Below are 21,708 nucleotides of genomic sequence, written 5' to 3' on the forward strand. Positions count from 1 at the left end.
CAACATGGGCCTCAAAGGAAGTGACGCAAAGCTGAGGGGCGGGGTGGGTTATGCGCCGGAAGTGGCTCGCAGATAGTAAATAAGGCCCGAAAGGGTGGAGTGGTACTGTCTCCATTTTGTCGCCAGCGGCTGCTCCTGCGACGTTGCCGAGATGGGGAACGTCTTGGGATTGTGCTCCATGGCGAGCTGGGTAAGGAGGTTTTTAGTGACCTTCAGGGTGCTAAGCATAGGAGGCGAAAGAGAAGGGAATCCGAGCCGGGCTGGATGCAGCGCGTCGGTAACTTGGTACCCCACCCAACAGGGAGTGCCTTCCGTCCCCATTTTCTCCCTATCTCCGGTGGTCACGCCAACTCAGCTTTAGGGCCCTGAGTCTTGCTAAGAGCTGACAGCGGTGGCCGCGAGGAGCAGTGGAGATGGAAAGATAACCCTGATGGGAGAAGCAAAGACAGGACAGCTGTAGTTTCCCTCCCCCAACCGTCTTTCGTGAGTAGCTTTCGTGAAAGCTACTCCCCATTCTTCCAAGTCCCTTTTTGTTGTTGTTGTTTTCCTGTTGTCTGCGTAGGCCGTCTCTACAGAGGTTTCAGGCCCATTCCGTGAAGTACCCCCTCTCTTCTCGTTCTCTTGCCGGCGACCTCGGAGTCTGCAGCACTGTCATCCCTGGAGGCATGTTGGCCTCTTTGTTCTGTCGAGCTGACTACAATTAAACGCCCGCTATTTGGGACAGCCTGGTGGTAATATTTACTAATAAATATTAGCTCTGTGGCTGGGTCCTCGACTTTCATGCTATGAAGAAATTACTGTATTTCTCAAGTAATAATATATGTATCTGTAAAAGCTGGTCAGTTCAATGGTATTACAAATCTTGTATCTTGACAAAAGTATGCTTCTGTAATCTGAAATTTCATGTTTAATTAGGTGTAGGTTGCATTTTAATTAGATAGCATCGTTAGAGTGATACCATTTTTCATTATAGTGGTACAATTTATTCAGGTGGTGCAAATAAACTTTATTTAAGATAACCCCCCAAAATAGACAACATAATAACGTTACAGTTAATAAAGTTCTTTGTAATTTTGGGCGAGGTATTTCGGTTAAAATCATATTTCTTTAATCCATGATTTCTAAATTCCACTTCTAACGCTTGTCTGATTTCCCAAATGACTCCATTATATACAGGAGTCAGAATTTTTATTATTTTACATACCTCACTTTTTTTCAGAAAGTTCTGATATTGTTTGAACTGTAAGTGTTAAATTTTATAAAATAATACCTGAAGGTTGTTACTTAACAGAGATCATTCTCTTGATTATATCTCTTCTTGTAGTTGGGCATGAAAACCAGGTATTTTTAATCTCAGTAAGAAACTGGAGAATCCACCTGAGTCTGTTTAATACAAAAGAGGCATAGTGTAATAAATGTATTACAAAATAATAAATGTTAAAACATTGCTTTTGTTTTTGGGGGGATGGGGGGAGTGTGTGATTTGTAAAGTCAAATTTTGTCCATTTATCAAGTAGGCATCTTCTTTGTATATAGTAAAGACTTAAAAGAGGGATTCATGTTTCAAGTTTTCTCTCCAGAAGCATGGTGAACACCTTTTTTGCCACAAGAATAATTATGGTTGGGGGGAGAGGGTGTTAAGGATTTTTTTTATATGTTTGTGTTTTTTTATTTATTATTTTTTAAAGATTTTATTTATTTGTCAGAGAGCACAAGCAGGGGGAGCAGCAGGCAGAGGGAGAAGCAGGCTCCCCGCTGAGTGAGGAGCCCAATGCAGGACTGGATCCCAGGACCCTGGGATCCTGACCTGAGCGGAAGGCAGACACTTAACCGACTGAGCCACCCAGGCGTCCCTATAATTATGTGTTTTAAATCAGAAAATCTCTTTAGTGAACAATATGGAAAATTATATTCCTTTTAAAGTTCTTACAACTTAGTATTTCACCTTTATTGACTAGAAAACTGATAAAATTGACACTGCATTTTAGTCACCGTTAATAACAAGGTATATTGGAAAGGTAGTAACAAGGAGGCAATTTTCTTATCCTCCAATAATTAGATCTCTGGCAGATAGGCTAGGTGGCCAAGGTTGATCTTGTGTGCTAGATTATTGTGGCCAGTCTAGGAATTGACTCTGTAGTATGCAGTTCTAGTCATATTTTACCCTTTCCTTCTAGTTACTTCTGTCTCCATGAACTGTTTGATTTTGGTGTAGTTTGTCAGCAGCTGAAGGGGACTTTGCCTTGTAATATATGTCCGTTTTTTCAACAGTCTTAATAGTCAGTATGCTTATTTACTTAAAGGTTTTGACAAATTCAAAACTTACTCAAATTTTCAAAAGTATTCAAGTCATTAAATTAGAACAGTTAAACCACATTTAAACAAATCTTATTTTTTACTCAGATTTTTTGAGGCTTAATCTATTTCTGTAAAGTTTTTTTCTGATTTGTAAAACAGCTGTAGAAAATTTCTGAACTGTGAAAACACAAAAGAAAAAAATACATGTATTACCGTTGTGCATTGATTGGAGCTTTAATTTTTGAGTTTCTTTGCTAAGTGGCCTAGAATTAGATTGATCATTAATCTTGGTTCATGTGGCTGTTTGATCAGTGATTACATTAACCATTAAAATATCTGGATCTCCCACCTAATCCTGTAACTACATTACCAGAAATTTATGCCTATTTCAGTGCTTTCACCCCAATCTCAACAATGATATTAATGGCTAGAATTGATTTTTTGAATTATTGGACTTTATATACAATAACTATCCCCCCTTTTTTTTGTCGAAGATACTTAATATACTTAAGAAAGAGCTAGTGATTATTGCCTACCTATTTTGTGTCAGCCTCTGCTAGATTTTTTTTTAGTACAATGACTTGTTTTCGCAGAAATGATTCATAGTCACTGAACAGTCAAGCATAGCAGAGTACAAAGTTAGAACGTCACAAAAAAAATGCCACCACCAATAACATTCCTTCTCTCTCAATGTATATATACATGCATGGATGAATGGACAAAAATATATTTTAGGAATGGTAGCATGCTAAACATGTATTTTTAAACAAAGCATTAAATCTATTTTTTCCTGAGTTTAACAAAAAAAGAAAGGAGTTGTTGAATGTTAAATAAACATTTCTTCATCAGGAGAGTTTCCTAAAAAGATTTATCTAAGGAGATGCAGTGGTTCTCAACTGGGCACATTTGGCAATGGCTGCAGGCATTTTTTGCTGCCCAGTTTGGGGTAAGAGGTGCTAATAGCATCTAGTAAGTAAAGGCCAGAGATACTACTAAACATTTTACACTGCACAGGATGGCCCCCAGCAACAAAGAATTTTTTGATCCAAGATGTCAGTAGGGCCAGGCTTGAGAAATTCTGCTTCATCCTCTTCAATTGGCCAGAGCAGAAAAGGAATGAAATCTGTCTTAACTGCTCTTTAAAAAAGCCTTTAATGAATCCTATTTTTATCTCTACCTTCTGCCTCAATTAGGGAGGCTACCTGGTGCCACCAATTCCTGATTGGTTTGGGAATTCTACAAATTGTATTGCTTAACTTTTTCCTTTGATGGCTTATAATTCAACTTTTTAGGCCTTAAAAGGTCAAAAAGAACAGGAGAATAAATCCAGAAGTCTGACCTTAAAGTTTATTCCTAAGTTTGTTCATTTTAAGTGTACTCCTGAGCCCTTTATTTTTTTTATTTTATTGGGAGCTTGGTAAATTCACATATTTAGTCTGCCATCTTTAACCAGAATCTCTTTGTATACGTATTATTTTTTATATGTGACCTTTGTGTTTTATAACCATAATTATCCTAGTTGTTTAGTCTTGGAACTAAACAAGTCATTCTTGAAGTGTGTTTCGTGGACCCTGTAGCATCAGTACACCAGGAGACTTACTGGAAACACTAAGGTCCAGCACTCTGTTTTGTTTTGTTTTTTTTTTTTAAAGATTTTATTTATTCTTGAGAGAGAGAAGCAGAGGGAGAAGCAGGCTCCCTGCTGAGTGGGAGCCTGACACGGGACTCGATCCCAGGACCCTGGGATTATGACCTGAGCCGAAGGCAGACGCTTAACCATCTGAGCCACCCAGGCGCCCCAGCACTCTGTTTTAATAAGCCCTCCAGGGGCGCCTGGGCAGCTCAGTCGTTAAGCGTCTGTCTGCCTTCAGCTCAGGTCATGATCCCAGGTTCTTGGGATTGAGCCCTCCATCAGGCTCCCTGCTCCGAGGGAAGACTGCTTCTCCCTCTCCCACTCCCCCTGCTTGTGTTCCTGCTCTCGCTATCTCTCACTCTGTCAAATAAATAAATAGACTCTTTAAAAAAAAATAAGCCCTCCAGGTGATTCCAATACCTGCTACATTTTGAGAACCACTGCTCTACACTTTAAGTGGTTTCAAACCTCAAAGCACTTTTTAACCATGGCCTCTCCCAGTTTTTTTTTTTAATGTAATGTTCTCTCCTAATTGACTAAATTTTATAATCCTGATAGATTTTTGAAGAATTCATGGATACTGAAATCTTTATAAATTCTTTTATATATAAAACTATCTTACATTTCTGAGAGGCATTGTTTAACAGTTTAATAATATACCCATTTCTTTCAGAACTTGATAGTGTTTTCTATGAATCCTGTTTTGTCTAACAACACCATGGTATCCACTCCCTCCCAACACATCTCACATGTTCTATTGGCTCGTTTCCTCTGCCTGGATATCTGAAGAGTTTTTACTTCTCTTTGAAATTAACCAGATATGTCTAACTTTAAATCTTTTATCATGTTTTTCATCTAGAAGATAGCATTCTTTTGGGGCACCTGGGTTAAGCGTCTGCCTTTGGCTCAGGTAATGATCCCAGGGTCCTGAGACTGGGCCCGGCCTCGAGCTCCCTGCTTGGTGGGGAGTCTGCTCCCTCTACCTCTCCCTTGGCGTGTGCCTCTCTCACTCATTCTCAAATAAATAAAATCCTTAAAAAACAAAAAAGAAAGAAAGAAAATAGTGTTCTTTTAGAAATACAGATTTACTTCTTCCTCTAAGGAAGTTTTTCTTGGATTCTATCTTTGAATGTCCTCTTTGTTTATTTAGAGAATTCTCTATTTTAAGGACACCAGTTTAACCTTCATATTACATTGTTTTCCTTCCATATTATTTTTCCATATTTTTGTCATTTTTTTAGTTGATATAATTTATCTGAAATTCACACTTTGTAGTATACAGGTCTGTGAATTTTGAGAACTCCTTTAGTTACATAACAGTACAGAACACTTAGCACCTTAAATTCTGTCATCCTAATTCTTGGCAACCCCTGTTTTTTCTGTCTCCAGAGTTCGTTCTTTCCAGAAAGGCATATGAGTAAATCATACAGAATATGGCCTTTTGAGTTGGGCTTTTTTTACTGAGTATAATTGATTGAGGTTTATTCATGTTGTGTGTATTAGTGGTTTGTTCCTTTTTGTATAGTATTCCATTGCTTGGATAAACCACAACTTACTATCCATGTATCAGGTGAAGGGTTTTCCAGATTTTGGTGATAAAATAGCTATAAGCATTTCAATAAAGGTACCACCAAGGTTTTTTGTGTGACTCTTAAGTTCTCTTTTGCTTAGGTAAAATATCTAGCAGTGGAATTGATGAGTAATATGACAAGCATTTTTGACTTACAAGAAACTACCAAGCTGGTTTCCAAGATAGCTGTACCAATTTTTGATCCCAGCAAAGAGAGTTGTTAGTACTTAGTATTATGAGTTTATTTGATTTTAGCCATTCTGACGTGTTTGTAGTGGTACCTCATTATGCTTTTAGTGTGCATTTCCTTAGTAACTGATGATATTGAGCACTTTTTAATGCACTTATTTGCCATCCATATATTTTCTTTCTTAAAATGTTCGAATAATTTGCCCAGTTTTTATTTTGGTTGTTTTCTTAAGTTTTAAAAATTCCTTACATATTCTCAGTACAAATCATTTATCAGCTACCTGATTCCCATATATTTTTTTCAAGTCCGTGGCTTGTCTTAATTCTCTTCAGGGTGTCTTTCAAATAGCAGAAGTTCTTAATTTTGATGAGACCTAGTTTATCAATTTTCTTTCTTCTGTGGGTCATGCTTTTCAAATTGTATCTAAGAAATCCTCAGTTAATTTTGATATATGGTTTGATTGTGGCTTGTTTCTTTTTTTTTTTAAGATTTTACTTTATTAGATAGCAAGTGCATGGGAGAGGGAGATGCTGAGCAGGGAGCCTGACCTGGGGCTCGATCCCAGGACCCTGGGATCATGACGTGAGCCAAATGTAGACGCTTAACCTACTGAGCCACCCAGGTGCCCCTTAGGGTTCTTCCAGTTATTTCAGTACTGTTTATTAAAGAGATTGTCCTTCCTGTATTGATTTGCTTTGGTACTTTAATCAAAAACCCTTTTTACCATATTTATGTAAGTCTATTCTGAACTTTATTCTGTTTCATTTATTTTTGCCTATACTGTTGCCTAAACCCACCCCATTTTGATTACTGTGGCTTTAAAGTTAATCTTAAAGTTAGGTAGTGTGTGTCTTCCAATACTGTTGTTTCTCAAAATTCTTTGGGCTATTCTAGTTCCCTCACCTTTCCATATAAATTTTTAAAGCAACTGGTTTATTTCTACCAGCCTCCTTCTGGGATTGTGATTGGAATTTGGTTGACTCTGTAGATAAGTTTGGAAAGAACTGACATCTTAAAATATTGAGTATTCAATTTATGAGCTCAGTTTTCCTTGCCATTTAAGTCTGATTTGTTTCATCATTGTTTTGTAATTTTCATCATTTGGGATCTAGTACATATTTTGTTAGATTTAGATTTGTTAGTTTATTTTTGTTGGTTTAATTTCTTTTTTGTTGGTATGCAAGATTATGATTAATATGTGTATAATGACTGTATCCTGGGACCTTGTTAAACTCCCTTGTAAATCTAGTAGCATTTTGTAAGTTTTTTGGCATTTTCCATGTAAACAATTATTTGTGAATGGAAAAGTTACTTTTCCCTTTCCTGTGTATATTCCTTTTCATTTTCTTGTCTTGTTGTATTGACTAGAATCTCTAGTGTGAAGTTAAGTATCTGTGATAGCAGATATTCTTGCCTTGTTTTGAATCTTAGGGGAAATAGACTTTAACCATGAAGTATGGATGGCAGCTATAGATTTCTTGTAAATGCACTTTATCAAGTTGAGGATAATTGTGTTCTTTCTTTGCAGAAAGTTTTGTTCGATTTATCGTGAATGGCTGTCGAATTTTGTCAAGTGATTTTCCTGCATCTGTTGAGATGACCGTAAATGATTTTTCTTTAGTCTGTGAATATGGTGAATTGCATTGGTTGATTTTCGAAAGTTCAATCAGCCTTACTTTCCCTGACTAAACTCTACTTGGTTACAGCATTTTATCCTTTTCATATCCTTTTATTTTATTTTATTTATTTATTTATTTTAAAGATTTTATTTATCTTTAAGAGAGCAAGCGCACAAGCAGGGGGAGCTGCAGGCAGAGGGAGAAGCAGGCTTCCTCCTGAGCAAGGAGCCCAATGGGGGACTCCATTGCAGGACCCTGGGACCTTGAGTTGAGCCAAAGCAGGCGCTTAACCAACTGAGCCATCCAGGCATCCCATATAGCCTTTATTATTTTTTTTAAGATTTTATTTATTTATTTAAGAGAGAGAGAGAATGAGAGATAGAAAGCACAAGAGGGAAGAGGGTCAGAGGGAGAAGCAGACTCCCCGCTGAGCAGGGAGCCCGATGTGGGACTCGATCGCGGGACTCCAGGATCATGACCTGAGCCGAAGGCAGTTGCTTAACCAACTGAGCCACCCAGGCTCAGTTTTTTTAAACTGAGGTGGTTTTTTAAAAAACCACCTTTTTAAAGGCTTTTTTTTTTTTTTGGGGCACCTGGGTGGCTCCACTGTCTGACTCTTGATTTCTGCTCAGGTCATGATCTCAGGGTCATGAGATTGAGCCCTAGGTGGGGCTCTGCACTAAGCATGGAGTCTGCTTAAGATTCTGTCCCTCTCCCCCGACTTGAACACTTGTGCTCTCTCACTTAAAAGGGGGGGGGGGGTGCTTTCTTTAGAGTAGTTTTAGGTTCATAGAAAAATTGAAAGATAAAGATTTCCTATATATCCCCTGAACCTACACATGGATAGCCTCCTTCTTTATCAACATCTCCCACTAGAGTGGTACATTTGTTAAAATTAATGAATCTATGTTGACACATCATAATTATCCAAAGTCTGTAGGTTACATTATGGTTCACTCTTGGTGTTGGACGTTCTGTGAGTTTGGGCAAATGTATAATGACATGTAGCCACCATTATAGTAGCATATAGAATATATTCACTGCCCTTTTTACTCTGTGCCTTGCCTGTTCATTCCTGTACCCACTCCAGCCACTGATCTTACTGTCTCCACAGTTTTGCCTTTTCCAGAATTTCATAGTCGAAATCATACAAAATGTAGTCTTTTCACATTGCCTTCTTCAGTTAGTAATACCCATTTAAGGTTTCTCCATGTCTTTTCATGGCCTGAGAGCTCTTTTGTTTTCAGCACTAATGTATCATTATTTAGATGTACCACAGTTTATTTGTTCATTCACCTACTAAAGGACATCTTGGTTGCTTCCAAGTTTGGGCAGTTAGGAATAAAGCTGCTATAAACATCCATGTGCAGGCTTTTGTGTGTACATGAGTTTTAATATGTATTTCCCCATATGCATATGAAATATGTGGAACAGTTTTTCATATGCTTATTTGCCCTCTGTATATCTAATTTGGTGAGGTGTCTTTTGACCCATTTTTAATCTGATTGTTTCTTACTGTGTTTTAAGAGTTCTCTGTGTGTTTTGGATAACAGTCCTTTAAGATCAGGTGTGTTTTTTGCAAATATTTCCACATAGTTGGCCTTTCTTTTCATTCTTTTGATGTTGACCTTTGCAGAGCAGAATTTTTTTAATTTTAGTGAATATCAGTTTATCAATTATATTTTTGTGAATCATGCTTTTGATGTTGTATCTGAAAAGTCATTGCCACACCCAAGGTCATTTAGATTTTTTCCTCTGTTATCTTATACTGGTTTATAGTTTTAGGATTTATATTTAGGTTTAAAATCCATTTCGAATTAATTTGGGGAAAAGGTGTGAGATCTGTGTCTATATATCTAGATTCATTTTTCTGCATATGGATGCTCAGTTGTTAACAGTACCATTTGTTCAAAAGACCATCTTTGTTTCATTGAATTGCCTTTGCACCTTTGTCAGAGATTAGTTGATTGCATTTATGTGGGGGCTATTTGTGGGCTCACTCTTCTGTTCCTTTGATTTGTCTTTTTTTTTTGACAGTACCATAGTGACCTGTTATTGTTGCTTTATAAGTCTGAAGTCCAGGGACACCCCAGTGGCTCAGTTGGTTAAGCATCTGCCTTCAGCTCAGGTCATGATCCCAGAGTCCTGAGATCGAGTCCAACATGGGGCTTCTTGCTCAGTGGGAAGCATGCTTCTCTCTCTCTGCCTGCTGCTCCCCCTGCTTGTGCACTCACACTCTCTCTCTCTCTCTGGCAAATAAATAAAATCTTAAAAAAAAAAATAAGTCTTAAGTCTGGTAGTGTCAGTCCTTCAACTTTGTTCTTCAATATCGTATTGGCTATTCTAGGTCTTTTGTCTCCATATGAATTTTAGAATCAGTTTGTCAATATCTACACAATAATTAGCTGGGGTTTTGATTGGGATTGCATTGAATCTATAGGTCAAGCTTGAGGGATTGACATCTTAACAACATTGAGTCTTCCTAATCCATGAATGTGGAATATCTGTTCATTTACTTAGTTCTTTTTTTTTAAATTTTTTTTAAGATTTTATATTTGTCAGAGAGAGCACAAGCAGGAGGAGTGGCAGACAGAGGGAGAAGCAGGCTCTCTGATGAGCCAAGAGACCGATGCAGGACACGATCCCAGGACCTGGGATCATGACCTGGGCTATAGACAAATGCTTAACCGACTGAGCCACCCAGGCATCTCTGTTTAGTTCTTTGCTTATCAGAATTTTATGTTTTTTCTCATATTAATCTTGTATGTACTCTGTTAAATTGATACTTAAGTATTTTGGGGTTTTTGTTTGTTTTTGGATGCTAACATAAATGGTAATGTATTTTTAATTTCAAGTTTTACTTCTTCGTTGCTGATAAATAGGAAAGCAGTTGACTTCTATTAATCTTGTATCCTGCAACCCTGCTGTAATTATTTATTAGTTCTAAGATTTTGTGGGGGTTGTTTTGGTCAGTTCTTTTGAAATTTCTGTGTAGATGATAATGCCATCTGTGAATGACAATAATTTTATTTCTTCCTTTTATTTCCTTTTCTTGTTTTAGTACATTAGCTAGAACTTCCAGTACAGTGTTGAAAAGGAATGATGAGAGGAAACATCCTTGTTTTGTACCTGATATTAATTGGGAAGGCTTCAAGTTTCTCACCATTAAATGTGATAACTGTAGGTGTTTTGTTGGTTTTATTAATCAAGTTGAAGGAGTTCCCCTCTATTCCTAGTTTATTGAGAGTTTTTATCATGAATGAGGTTGGATTTTGTCAAATAGTTTTTTGGGCATCTACTGATATGATCATCTTTGTGGATGTGATGAATTACATTAACTGATTTTTTGAATGTTGAACCATTCTTGTATATCAGGGATAAAACCTACTTGGTCATGGTATATAATTATTTTCATATATTGTTGGATTTGATATGCTAGTATTTCGTTGAGGATTTATGCATCTGTGTTTATGAGAGATGTTGATGTTGATCTGTAGTTTTCATTTTTTATAATGTCTTTGGTCTAGTTATATTGCTAAAAATAATGCTGGTCTCAGAAAATGAGTTAGGCAGTGTTCTCTGCTTCTGTCCTCTGAAAGAGATTTCAGAGCACTGGCATTTTGTTTCTTTAAGTGTTTAGTAAAGTTTACCAGTGAACTCATCTGGGTCTGGTGCTTTCTATTTTGGAAGGTTATTATTGACTCAATTTCTTCAACAGATACTGACTTATTCACATTGCCTATTTCTTGTGTGAGTTTGGGCAGCTTGTGTCTTTCAAGGAATTGATTCGTTTTATCTAGGTTTTCAAATTTGTGGACCATTGACAGTATTCTTTTATTATCCTTTTGATGACCAGGGGATTTGCGGTGATGCCCTCTCCTTCATTTTTGATAGTAGTAATTTATGTTCTCTTTTTTTTTGTTAGCCATAAGTATACATAAGATGCATACATAATTGAATATAGTGTTGTTCTTAAGATTTTTAACAAACTTAACCTGTTTTAGGTCAATTAAGATAAGAAAGAAGTTATTTTATGTTTGATGCTTTTTCTTATTTAGAATCTGACCTATATTATTTTCCTTGTCTCTAAAGAACTTCCTTTAACATTTCTTACAAGGCAGATCTACAATTTGGCAACAAATTCCCTCAGTTTTTGTTTGAGAAAGTCTTTATTTCTCCTTCACCTTTGAAGGATAATTCAGAGTATAGAAGTATAGGTTGGTGGGTTTTTTTCTCTCAACACTTTAAATATTTCACTATGCTGTCTTTTTGCTTACGTGGTTTCTGAGAAGTTTGATGTAATCTTTTCTTTGTCCCTTTATAGGTAAGATTTTTTTCCTTTGGCTTCTTTCAAGATATTTTCTTTATCTTTTATTTTCTGTGGTTTGCAAATGATGTGTGTAGGTGCAGGTTTTTTAACTTCTGTTTGTGGATTTTTTTTTTTTTTTGGTATACACATACGTATATATATATTCTTTTCTGTTCCTTTTTTTTTTCCTGCTATTCCCATTATATTACATCTTTTTAGTTGTTCCACGGTCCTTAGATATTGTCTTCTGTTTTATTCACTTTCTGCTCCTTTTCAGTTTGGGAGATTTCTATTGAGATATCCTCACGCTCTGAGATTATCTTCTCAGGCTTGTCCAGTCTACTAATAAGTTCATCAATGGCAATTTTCCTATTATATTTTCTTGATCTCTAGCATTTCTTTTTGGTTCTTTCTTAGGATTCCCATCTCTCAGTTTATATTGCCCATGTGTTCTTGCATGCTATTTATTTTATCCATTGTAACCCTTAACATTTTAGTCATTGTTGTTTTAAATTCCTAGTTTGATAATTCCGGCATCCCTACTGTATTTTTTTAAAGGATTTTATTTATTTATTTGAGGGAGAGGGAGAAGCACACTCCCCGCTGAGCAGAGAGCCCAACGTGGGGCTTGATCCCAGGAGCCTGAGATTATGACTTGAGCTGAAGGCAGATGCTTAACTGACTGAGCCACCCAGGTGCCCTACCATATCTGGTTTTGATATTTGCTCTATTTTTTTTTTTTTTTACCTTTTTATGTGGTTTGTAACTTTTTCTTGATAGTTGGCTTTGGTAACGTTGTGGTGAGGTATTGGGAAAGGAGTAGTGTTCCACAGACCTATTATTAGGTCTTAGTCATTTAGTGAGCCTGTGTCTCTGGACTGTGAACTCACAAGTGTCTCTCAGGCTTTCTCTTCCTCCTAGGTGGAAGAGGATGGCTAATTTGGGCTGGAATTGAGTATTTCCCTTTCCCTGCATTATTGTGACACTGATAATACCCCAACAGGTTAGGGTCTGCTTAACTAGTTTCTCCTTATTGTAAGCATTGTAAAGAACAAGAGTGTTCTGGGTATATTTTAAAATGGTTCCTTTTCCCCTCTGCTGCAAGAAGCATGAGGGTATTTCCACAGTAAGTTCCAGCAATTTTTCAGTTAAAGTTTAGGTTGTCCTACTTGGGCATTGGTTCCTAAGTTGACTTCCACTTGTGATTCTCTGCTCTGGTAAGGCACGGCTCCCTGTATTTGCCTATCTGTCTCCAGAGTTCTTGATATTTTACTCTGTCCAGCTTTTTATTGGTTAGGACAGAGTGGTGACTGCTGTGCTTCTTGCATGGGGAAACATGTACTAGAAGTCTTCATATATTTTTTACATTATTGATTTTGAATTGACAAGATAATAAAAATTTATGTTCATGAAGGATATTGGTCTCTGTTCTTTTATAATGTTTTTGGCTGTAGTGTCAAAGTAATTCTGGCCCACTAGAAAAGAGTTGTGAAGTGTTTTGCCTCTTCAGTTTTAAGTGCTTAATAGAACTCACCCAGTGAAACCATCTATGCCTGGGAAGGTTTGTAACTACAAATTTAATTTTTTAAAATAGTTATAGGTCTACTCAGTATACACACACACACACACACACATAAACACACACACACACACACATACATAAGATTTTATTTTTTGAGTAATCTGTACACCCAACATGGAGCTTGAACTCACAATCCTGAGATCAAGAGTCACATGCTCTACCGACTGAGCCAACCAGGCTCCAACATTACATATATATTTTTATTGAATGATTTCTGGCAGTGTGGGTTTTTCATAGAGTTTGTCTCTTTTACCTAAGGTATTGAATAAAATTGTTCATACTTATCGCTTACAGTTTTTTTAATGCTTCTAGGATGTGTATTGGTGTCTCTTCATATTTCCATAATTCATGATTTGTGTGTGTTTACTCTTGCTCTTTTGCTCTTTTATATCCTGGTCAGTCTCTTTCTCAGTTGTAGTGGTCTTCTAAAACTGGTTTCAGTGATTTTCTTGTTCTGCTTTTTACTGCCTTGATTTCTCTTCTTTGTTATTTTCTTTACTTTTTTTGTTTAATTTGCTTATTTGATTTTTTTAAGGTAGAAGCTCAGATTGTTGATTTGAAATCTTTATTTTTGTTTAATGTAATCATTTAGTACTGTAAATTTCACAAATGTAACATTATTTTCATTTTGTATAATTTCCTTTTGATATCTTTTCCCTGTGGATTAATTAGAAGTCTGTTAAAATTTAGTTTCCAGATGTTTTTTCTGTTACTGATGTCTAAATTCCATTGTGGGCCAAGAATACATGGTGGTCGTTTGATTTGAGACATTTTGTATGTTTATTGCAATTTGAGATTTGTTTTATGGCCAAGAATATGGTCTGTTTTGGTTAAGTGTTCTGTGCATTCTGGAAAACAGTTTGTGCTCTGCTCTGTTTAGATTGAATATTCCCTAAGTGTCAGTTAGGCACAATTAATTGATAATGCACAAATTTTCTATATCCTTACTGATTTTTGTTTTGCTACTTAATGAGAGAATATAAATGTGAGTTTGTTATATTCAGTTTTATTATTTTCCCCTAATGCATTTTGAAGTTCTCTTATTAAATGTAGAAACATTTAGGATTATAGGTCTCCTCCATGAATATCTCCATGTATATCCCCTTTTCATTATGAAGTGTTCCTCCTTAACCCTAGTAGGATTCTTTGTTCTGAAGTCTATTTTGTCTAGTACCGCTATAGCATGGTATTTATTTTTTCTTTCTTTCACTTTTAACCTATTTGCATTTTTATATTTAAGTAGGATTCTTGCAGAAGAAATAGAATTGTATCTCAGTGTTTTATCTAACATACAGTCTTTGCCTTTTCATTGGAAGTGTTTATGCCATTTACATTTAGTGTGATTATTATGTTTGGGCTTAAATCAACCATCTTTCTATTTTCTGTTTGTCCCTTGTTATCCCTTTTGTGTAGTTTTTCCCCCCCTTATTTTGCATTAGTTGGCCATTTTTAGTATTCTTTTTTTATTGGCTTACTAGATAAACTTTGTCTTGAGTTTCCTGTGTATAGTATTCATTTTCAACTTTTTACAGTCTGTTTTCATGTCCAGTCATACCACTTATTTACAATATAAGAACCGCACAGTAGTGTATGGTTGAATGTCTTCAGTGTCTCCTCTTGCATACTATTTGCAATCACCATATTTTTTTCCACCTTCGTTATAACATAGGCCCACAATACATTGCTATTATTTTTGCTTTGAAAGGATAATTATCAGAAGGGCATGTGTTGTGATGAGCACTGGGTGTTATACGCAACTAATGAATCATTGAACACTACATCAGAAACTAATGATTTACTATACAGTGGCTAAGTGAACATAATGAAAAAAAAGGATAATTATCCTTTAAAGGATTTCCTTATATTTTGACATTTCCATCGTTCTTCATTCCGTTTGTGTAGATAGCTGTCTGGTATAATCTTCCTTGTGTTTGAGGGATTTCCTTCAACATTTCTGGTAGTTTAGGTCTGCTAGTTTTGGATTCTTGTGTTCTTTTTATGTCTGAAAATGGTTTTATTTTACATTAATTTTTGAAAGAGACTTTCGCTGAGCATAAAATTTTATCATTTGTGGTTTTTTTTAAGTGCTTACTTTTGGCTTGCAGTTTTTTAATTAAAATTGATACCCTTCCTTGTTTTTCTTTATATAATATGCCTTAATTTTTCTGCCTGCTTTTTTTTTTTACCTTTTAAATTTTTTTATTTTATGTTAATCACCATATATTACATCATTTGTTTTTGATGCAGTGTTCCATGATTCATTGTTTGTTCATAACACCCAGTGCTCCATGCAGAATGTGCCCTCTTTAATACCCATCACCAGGCTAACCCATTCCCCTACCCTCCTCCCCTCTAGAACCCTGTTTGTTTTTCAGAGTCCATCATCTCTCATGGTTCGTCTCCCCCTCTGACTTACTCCCCTTCATTCTTCCTCTCCTGCTATCTTCTTCTTTTTCTTTTTTCTTAAAATATGTTGCGTTATTTGTTTCAGAAGTACAGATCTGTGATTCAACAGTCTTGCACAATTCACAGCACTCACCATAGCACATACCCTCCCCAATGTCTGTCACCCAGCCACCCCATCCCTCCCACCCCTAACCACTCCAGTAACACTCAGTTTGTTCCTGAGATTAAGAATTCCTCATATCAGTGAGGTAATATGATACATGTCTTTCTCTGATTGACTTATTTCACTAAGCATAACACCCTCCAGTTCCATCCACGTCATTGCAAATGGCAAGATCTCATTCCTTTTGATGGCTGCATAATATTCCATTGTGTATATATACCACATCTTCTTTATCCATTCATCTGTCGATGGACATCTTGGCTCTTTCCACAGTTTGGCTATTGTGGACATTGCTGCTATAAACATTGGGGTGCACGTACCCCTTCGGGTCCCTACATTTGTATCTTTGGGGTAAATACCCAGTAGTGCAATTGCTGGATCGAATGGTAGCTCTAATTTCAACTGTTTGAGGAACCTCCACACTGTTTTCCAGAGTGGTTGCACCAGCTTGCATTCCCACCAACAGTGTAGGAGGGTTCCCCTTTCTCCACATCCCCGCCAACATCTGTCGTTCCCTGACTTGTTAATTTTAGCCATTCTGACGGGTGTGAGGTGGTATCTCATTGAGGTTTTGATTTGGATTTCCCTGATGCTGAGCGATGTTGAGCACTTTTTCATGTGTCTGTTGGCCATTTGGATGTCTTCTTTGGAAAAATATCTGTTCATGTCTTCTGCCCATTTCTTGATTGGATTATTTGTTCTTTGGGTGTTGAGTTTGATAAGTTCTTTATAGATTTTGGATACTAGCCCTTTATCTGATATGTCATTTGCAAATATTTTCTCCCATTCTGTCGGTTGTCTTTTGGTTTTGTGGAGTGTTTCCTTTGCTGTGCAAAAGCTTTTTATCTTGATGAAATCCCAATAGTTCATTTTTGTCCTGGCTTCCCGTGCCTTTGGCGATGTTTCTAGGAAGAAGTTGCTGCGGCTGAGGTCGAAGAGGTTGCTACCTGTGTTCTCCTTTAGGATTTTGATGGACTCCTGTCTCACGTTTAGGTCTTTCAACCATTTGGAGTCTATTTTTGTGTGTGGTGTAAGGAAATGGTCCAGTTTCATTCTTCTGCATGTGGCTGTCCAGTTTTCCCAGCACCATTTGTTGAAGAGACTGTCTTTTTTCCATTGGACATTCTTTCCTGCTTTGTCAAAGATAAGTTGACCATAGAGTTGAGGGTCTATTTCTGGGCTCTCGATTCTGTTCCATTGATCTATGTGTCTGTTTTTGTGCCAGTACCATACTTTCTTGATGATGACAGCTTTGTAATAGAGCTGGAAGTCCAGAATTGGGATGCCGCCAGCTTTGCTTTGCTTTTTCAATATTCCTCTGGCTATTCGGGGTCTCTTCTGGTTCCATACAAATTTTAGGATTATTTGTTCCATTTCTTTGAAAAAGGTGGATGGTATTTTGATGGGGATTGCATTGAATGTGTAGATTGCTCTAGGTAGCATTGACATCTTCACAATGTTGGTTCTCCCAATCCATGAGCATGGAACGTTTTTCCATTTCTTTGTGTCTTCTTCAATTTCTTTCCTGAGTATTTTATAGTTTTCTGAGTACAGATCCTTTGCCTCTTTAGTTAAATTTATTCCTAGGTATCTGATGGTTTTGGGTGCAATTGTGAATAGGATAGACTCCTTGATTTGTCTCTCTTCTGTCTTGTTGGTGTATAGGAATGCCACTGATTTCTGTGCATTGATTTTATAGCCTGCTACTTGACTGAATTCCTGTATGAGTTCTAGCAGTTTTGGGGTAGAGTCTTTTGGGTTTTCCACATACAGTATCATATCATCTGCAAAGAGTGAGAGTTTGACTTGCTCTTTGCCGATTTGGATGCATTTGATTTCTTTTTGTTGTCTGATTGCTGTGGCTAGGACTTCTAATACTATGTTGAATAGCAGTGGTGAGAGTGGACATCCCTGCCACGTTCCTGACCTTAGGGGAAAAGCTCTCAGCTTTTCCCCATTGAGAATGATATTCGCTGTAGGTTTTTCATAGATGGCTTTTATGATATTGAGGCATGTACTCTCTATTCCTATACTCTGAAGAGTTTTGATCAAGAAAGGATGCTGTACTTTGTCAAATGCTTTTTCTGCATCTATTGAGAGGATCATATGATTCTTGTTCTTTCTTTTGTTAATGTATTGTATCACGTTGATTGATTTGCGGATGTTGAACCAGCCTTGCAGCCCAGGGATAAATCCCACTTGGTCGTGGTGAATAATCCTTTTCATGTACTGTTGGATCCTATTGGCTAGTATTTTGGTGAGAATTTTTGCATCCATGTTCATCAAGGATATTGGTCTGTAATTCTCCTTTTTGATGGGGTCTTTGTCTGGTTTTGGGATCAAGGTAATGGTGGCCTCATAAAATGAATTTGGAAGTTTTCCTTCCATTTCTATTTTTTGGAACAGTTTCAGGAGAATAGGTATTAATTCTTCTTTAAATGTCTGATAGAATTCCCCTGGGAAGCCATCTGGCCCTGGGCTTTTGTTTGTTGGGAGATTTTTGATGACTGCTTCAATTTCCTTAGTGGTTATGGGTCTGTTCAGGTTTTCTATTTCTTCCTGGTTCAATTTTGGTAGTTGATACATCTCTAGGAATGCACCCATTTCTTCCAGGTTATCTAATTTGCTGGCATAGAGTTGCTCATAATATGTTCTTATAATTGTTTGTATTTCTTTGGTGTTGGTTGTGATCTCTCCTCTTTCATTCATGATTTTGTTGATTTGGGTCATTTCTCTTTTCTTTTTGATCAGTCTGGCCAGGGGTTTATCAATCTTGTTAATTCTTTCAAAGAACCAGCTCCTAGTTTCGTTGATCTGTTCTACTGTTCTTTTGGTTTCTATTTCTTTGATTTCTGCTCTGATCTTTATTATTTCTCTTCTCCTGCTGGGTTTAGGCTTTATTTGCTATTCTTTCTCCAGCTCCTTTACGTGTAGGGTTAGGTTGTGTATTTGAGACTTTTTTGTTTCTTGAGAAAGGCTTGTATTGCTATATACTTTTCTTTCAGGTCTGCCTTTGCTGTGTCCCAAAGATTTTGGACAGTTGTGTTTTCATTTTCTTTGGTTTCCATGAATTTTTTTAATTCTTCTTTAATTTCCTGGTTGACCCATTCATTCTTTAGTAGGATGCTCTTTAGCCTCCACGTATTTGAGTTCTTTCCGATTTTCCTCTTGTGATTGAGTTCTAGTTTCAAAGCATTGTGGTCTGAAAATATGCAGGGAATGATCCCAGTCTTTTGGTACCGGTTGAGACCTGATTTGTGACCTAGGATGTGATCAATTCTGGAGAATGTTCCATGGGCACTAGAGAAGAATGTGTATTCCGTTGCTTTGGGATGGAATGTTCTGAATATGTCTGTGCAGTCCATTTGGTCCAGTGTGTCATTTAAAGTCTTTATTTCCTTGTTGATCTTTTGCTTAGAGGATCTGTCGATTTCAGTCAGGGGGGTGTTAAAGTCCCCCAGTATTATTGTATTGTTGTCAATGTGTTTCTTTGCTTTTGTTATTAATTGCCTTATATAATTGGCTGCTCCCATGTTCGGGGCATAGATATTTACAATTGTTAGATCTTCTTGTTGGATAGACCCTTTAAGTAGGATATAGTGTCCTTCCTCATCTCTTATTACAGTCTTTGTTTTAAAATCTAGTTTGTCTGATATAAGGATTGCCACCCCAGCTTTCTTTTGGTGTCCATTAGCATGGTAAATGGTTTTCCACCCTCTCACTTTCAATCTGGGCGTGTCTTTGGGTCTAAAATGAGTTTCTTGAAGACAGCATATTGATGGGTCTTGTTTTTTTATCCAATCTGATAGCCTGTGTCTTTTGATTGGGGCATTTAGCCCATTTACATTCAGGGTAACTATTGAAAGGTATGAATTTAGTGCCATTGTATTGCCTGTAAGGTGACTGTTATTGTATATTGTCTGTGTTCCTTTCTGATCTTTGCTGCTTTTAGGCTCTCTCTTTGCTTAAAGGACCCCTTTCAATATTTCTTGGAGGGGTGGTTTCGTGTTTACAAATTCCTTTAGTTTTTGTTTGTTCTGGAAGCTTTTTATCTTTCCTTCTATTTTCAATGACAGCCTAGCTGGATATAGTATTCTTGGCTGCATATTTTTCTCTTTTAGTGCTCTGAAGATATCTTGCCAGTCCTTTCTGGCCTGCCAGGTCTCTGTGGATAGGTCTGTTGCCAATCTAATATTTTTACCATTGTAGGTTACATATTTCTTCTCCCAAGCTGCTTTCAGGATTTTCTCTTTGTTTCTGAGACTCGTAAGTTTTACTATTAGATGTCGGGGTGTTGACCTATTTTTATTGATTTTGAGAGGGGTTCTCTGTGCCTCCTGCATTTTGATGCCTGTTTCCTTCCCCACATTAGGGAAGTTCTCTGCTATTATTTGCTCCAATATACTTTCTGCCCCTCTCTCTCTTTCTTCTTCTTCTGGGATCCCAATTATTCTCATGTTGTTTCGTCTTATCGTATCACTTCTCTCTCGAATTCTGCCCTCATGATCCTGTAGTTGTTTCTCCCTCTTTTTCTCAGCCTCTTTATTTTCCATCATTTGGTCTTCTATATCACTGATTCTCTCTTCTGCCTCATTTATCCTAGCAGTTAGTGCCCCCATTTTTGATTGCACCTCATCAATAGCCTTTTTGATTTTTGACTTGGTTAGATTTTAGTTCTTTTATTTCTCCAGAAAGGGTTTCTCTAATAACTTCCACGCTTTTTTCAAGCCCAGCTAGTATCTTTAAAGTCATGATTCTGAACTCTAGGTCCGACATCGTACTAATGTCCGTATTGAGTAGGTCCCTGGCTGACGGTACTACCTCTTGTTCTTTTTGCTGAGGTGATTTTTTTCGTCTTGTCATTTTGTCCAGAGGAGAATAGATGAATGAGAGAACAAAATGCTAACAGGTTTACAACGTCCCCAGCAAATATACTGTATACAAATCAGAAAAGACCTGAAACCAGGGGAAAAGAAAGGGAAAGAAAGAAAAAAGAAAGAGAAGAAAAAAAAAAGAAAAAGATAACAAAAACAGAACAATACAAATAAAAGCAGAATATGATCAAATATGATCAGGCTAGTGCATAGATAAGTGCCACACACTAGATTTTGGGCGTATTTTGGTCTGTTAGAAAAAAGTGCCTCCTAAAATTTTAAAGGAAGAAAGACATATATGTACAAAATAAGGGTTGATACAATGAAGGGATAGAAGATAACTGTAAAGATGAAAATTATAAAAGATTTTATAAAAGGACTTGATAAGATAAGAAGTTGTTTGAAAAAAGAAAGAAGAAGATTTAAGAAAAAAAGAGAATGTGATCAGGCAGGAGACTAGAACAGAGCCATACACTAGTGATTTAGGGTATATTTTGATCTGTTAGGAGAAACTGTATCTCAAAATTTTAAAGAGAGAACAACTTATATATATATGCCAAAAATAAGGGTAACTACTATGAAGGAATAAAATATGACTCTAAAAATGAAAAATAAAAAATGTTTTTTTTTAAAAAAAGATTGATAAGATGTTGGTTGAAAAAGGGAAAAAGAAAAATAAAAAAAATTAAAAATTAACTTTGATGAATTAATGAATCATGGTAAAAAAAAAAAAAGCCATGAGTTTTATGTGCAGTATTCCCCTAGCGCTAGAGTTCTCCCGTTCTCCTTGATCGGTAAACTTGGTCTTGGCTTGCTGGTTGTTTGTGCTGATCTTCTGGGGGAGGGGCCTGTTGCTGTGGTTTCCAAATGTCTTTGCCCGAGGCTGAATTGCCCCGCCCTTGTCGGTCCGGGCTAAGCAAGCTGCTCGGGTTTGATCTCAGGAGCTTTTGTTCCCTGCAAGCTGTCGGTACAGCCTTGGAGGACCAGGGCAAAAATGGTGGCCTCCCAATCTCCACCCGGAGGAGCTGAGAACTCGGGGCCCCGCTCCTCAGTGTGCCCACAGA

General features: G+C 37.0%; 1 protein-coding gene across 1 annotated transcript in view; it reads left to right on the forward strand.

The window, feature by feature from the left end:
* Window positions 1-53: 53 nt before the first annotated feature.
* Window positions 54-21,708, forward strand: part of SERINC1 (serine incorporator 1) — a 42,913-nt gene continuing 21,258 nt past the window's right edge. Inside the window, exon 1 of the mRNA XM_027604151.2 lies at window positions 54-190. Coding sequence (XP_027459952.1) covers window positions 152-190 — 39 coding nt within the window. The 5' untranslated portion in view covers window positions 54-151. The remainder of the gene's footprint in view (window positions 191-21,708) is intronic.

The sequence above is a fragment of the Zalophus californianus genome, chromosome 7 (genome assembly GCF_009762305.2).
Source record: "Zalophus californianus isolate mZalCal1 chromosome 7, mZalCal1.pri.v2, whole genome shotgun sequence".
Classification (NCBI taxonomy): domain Eukaryota; kingdom Metazoa; phylum Chordata; class Mammalia; order Carnivora; family Otariidae; genus Zalophus; species Zalophus californianus.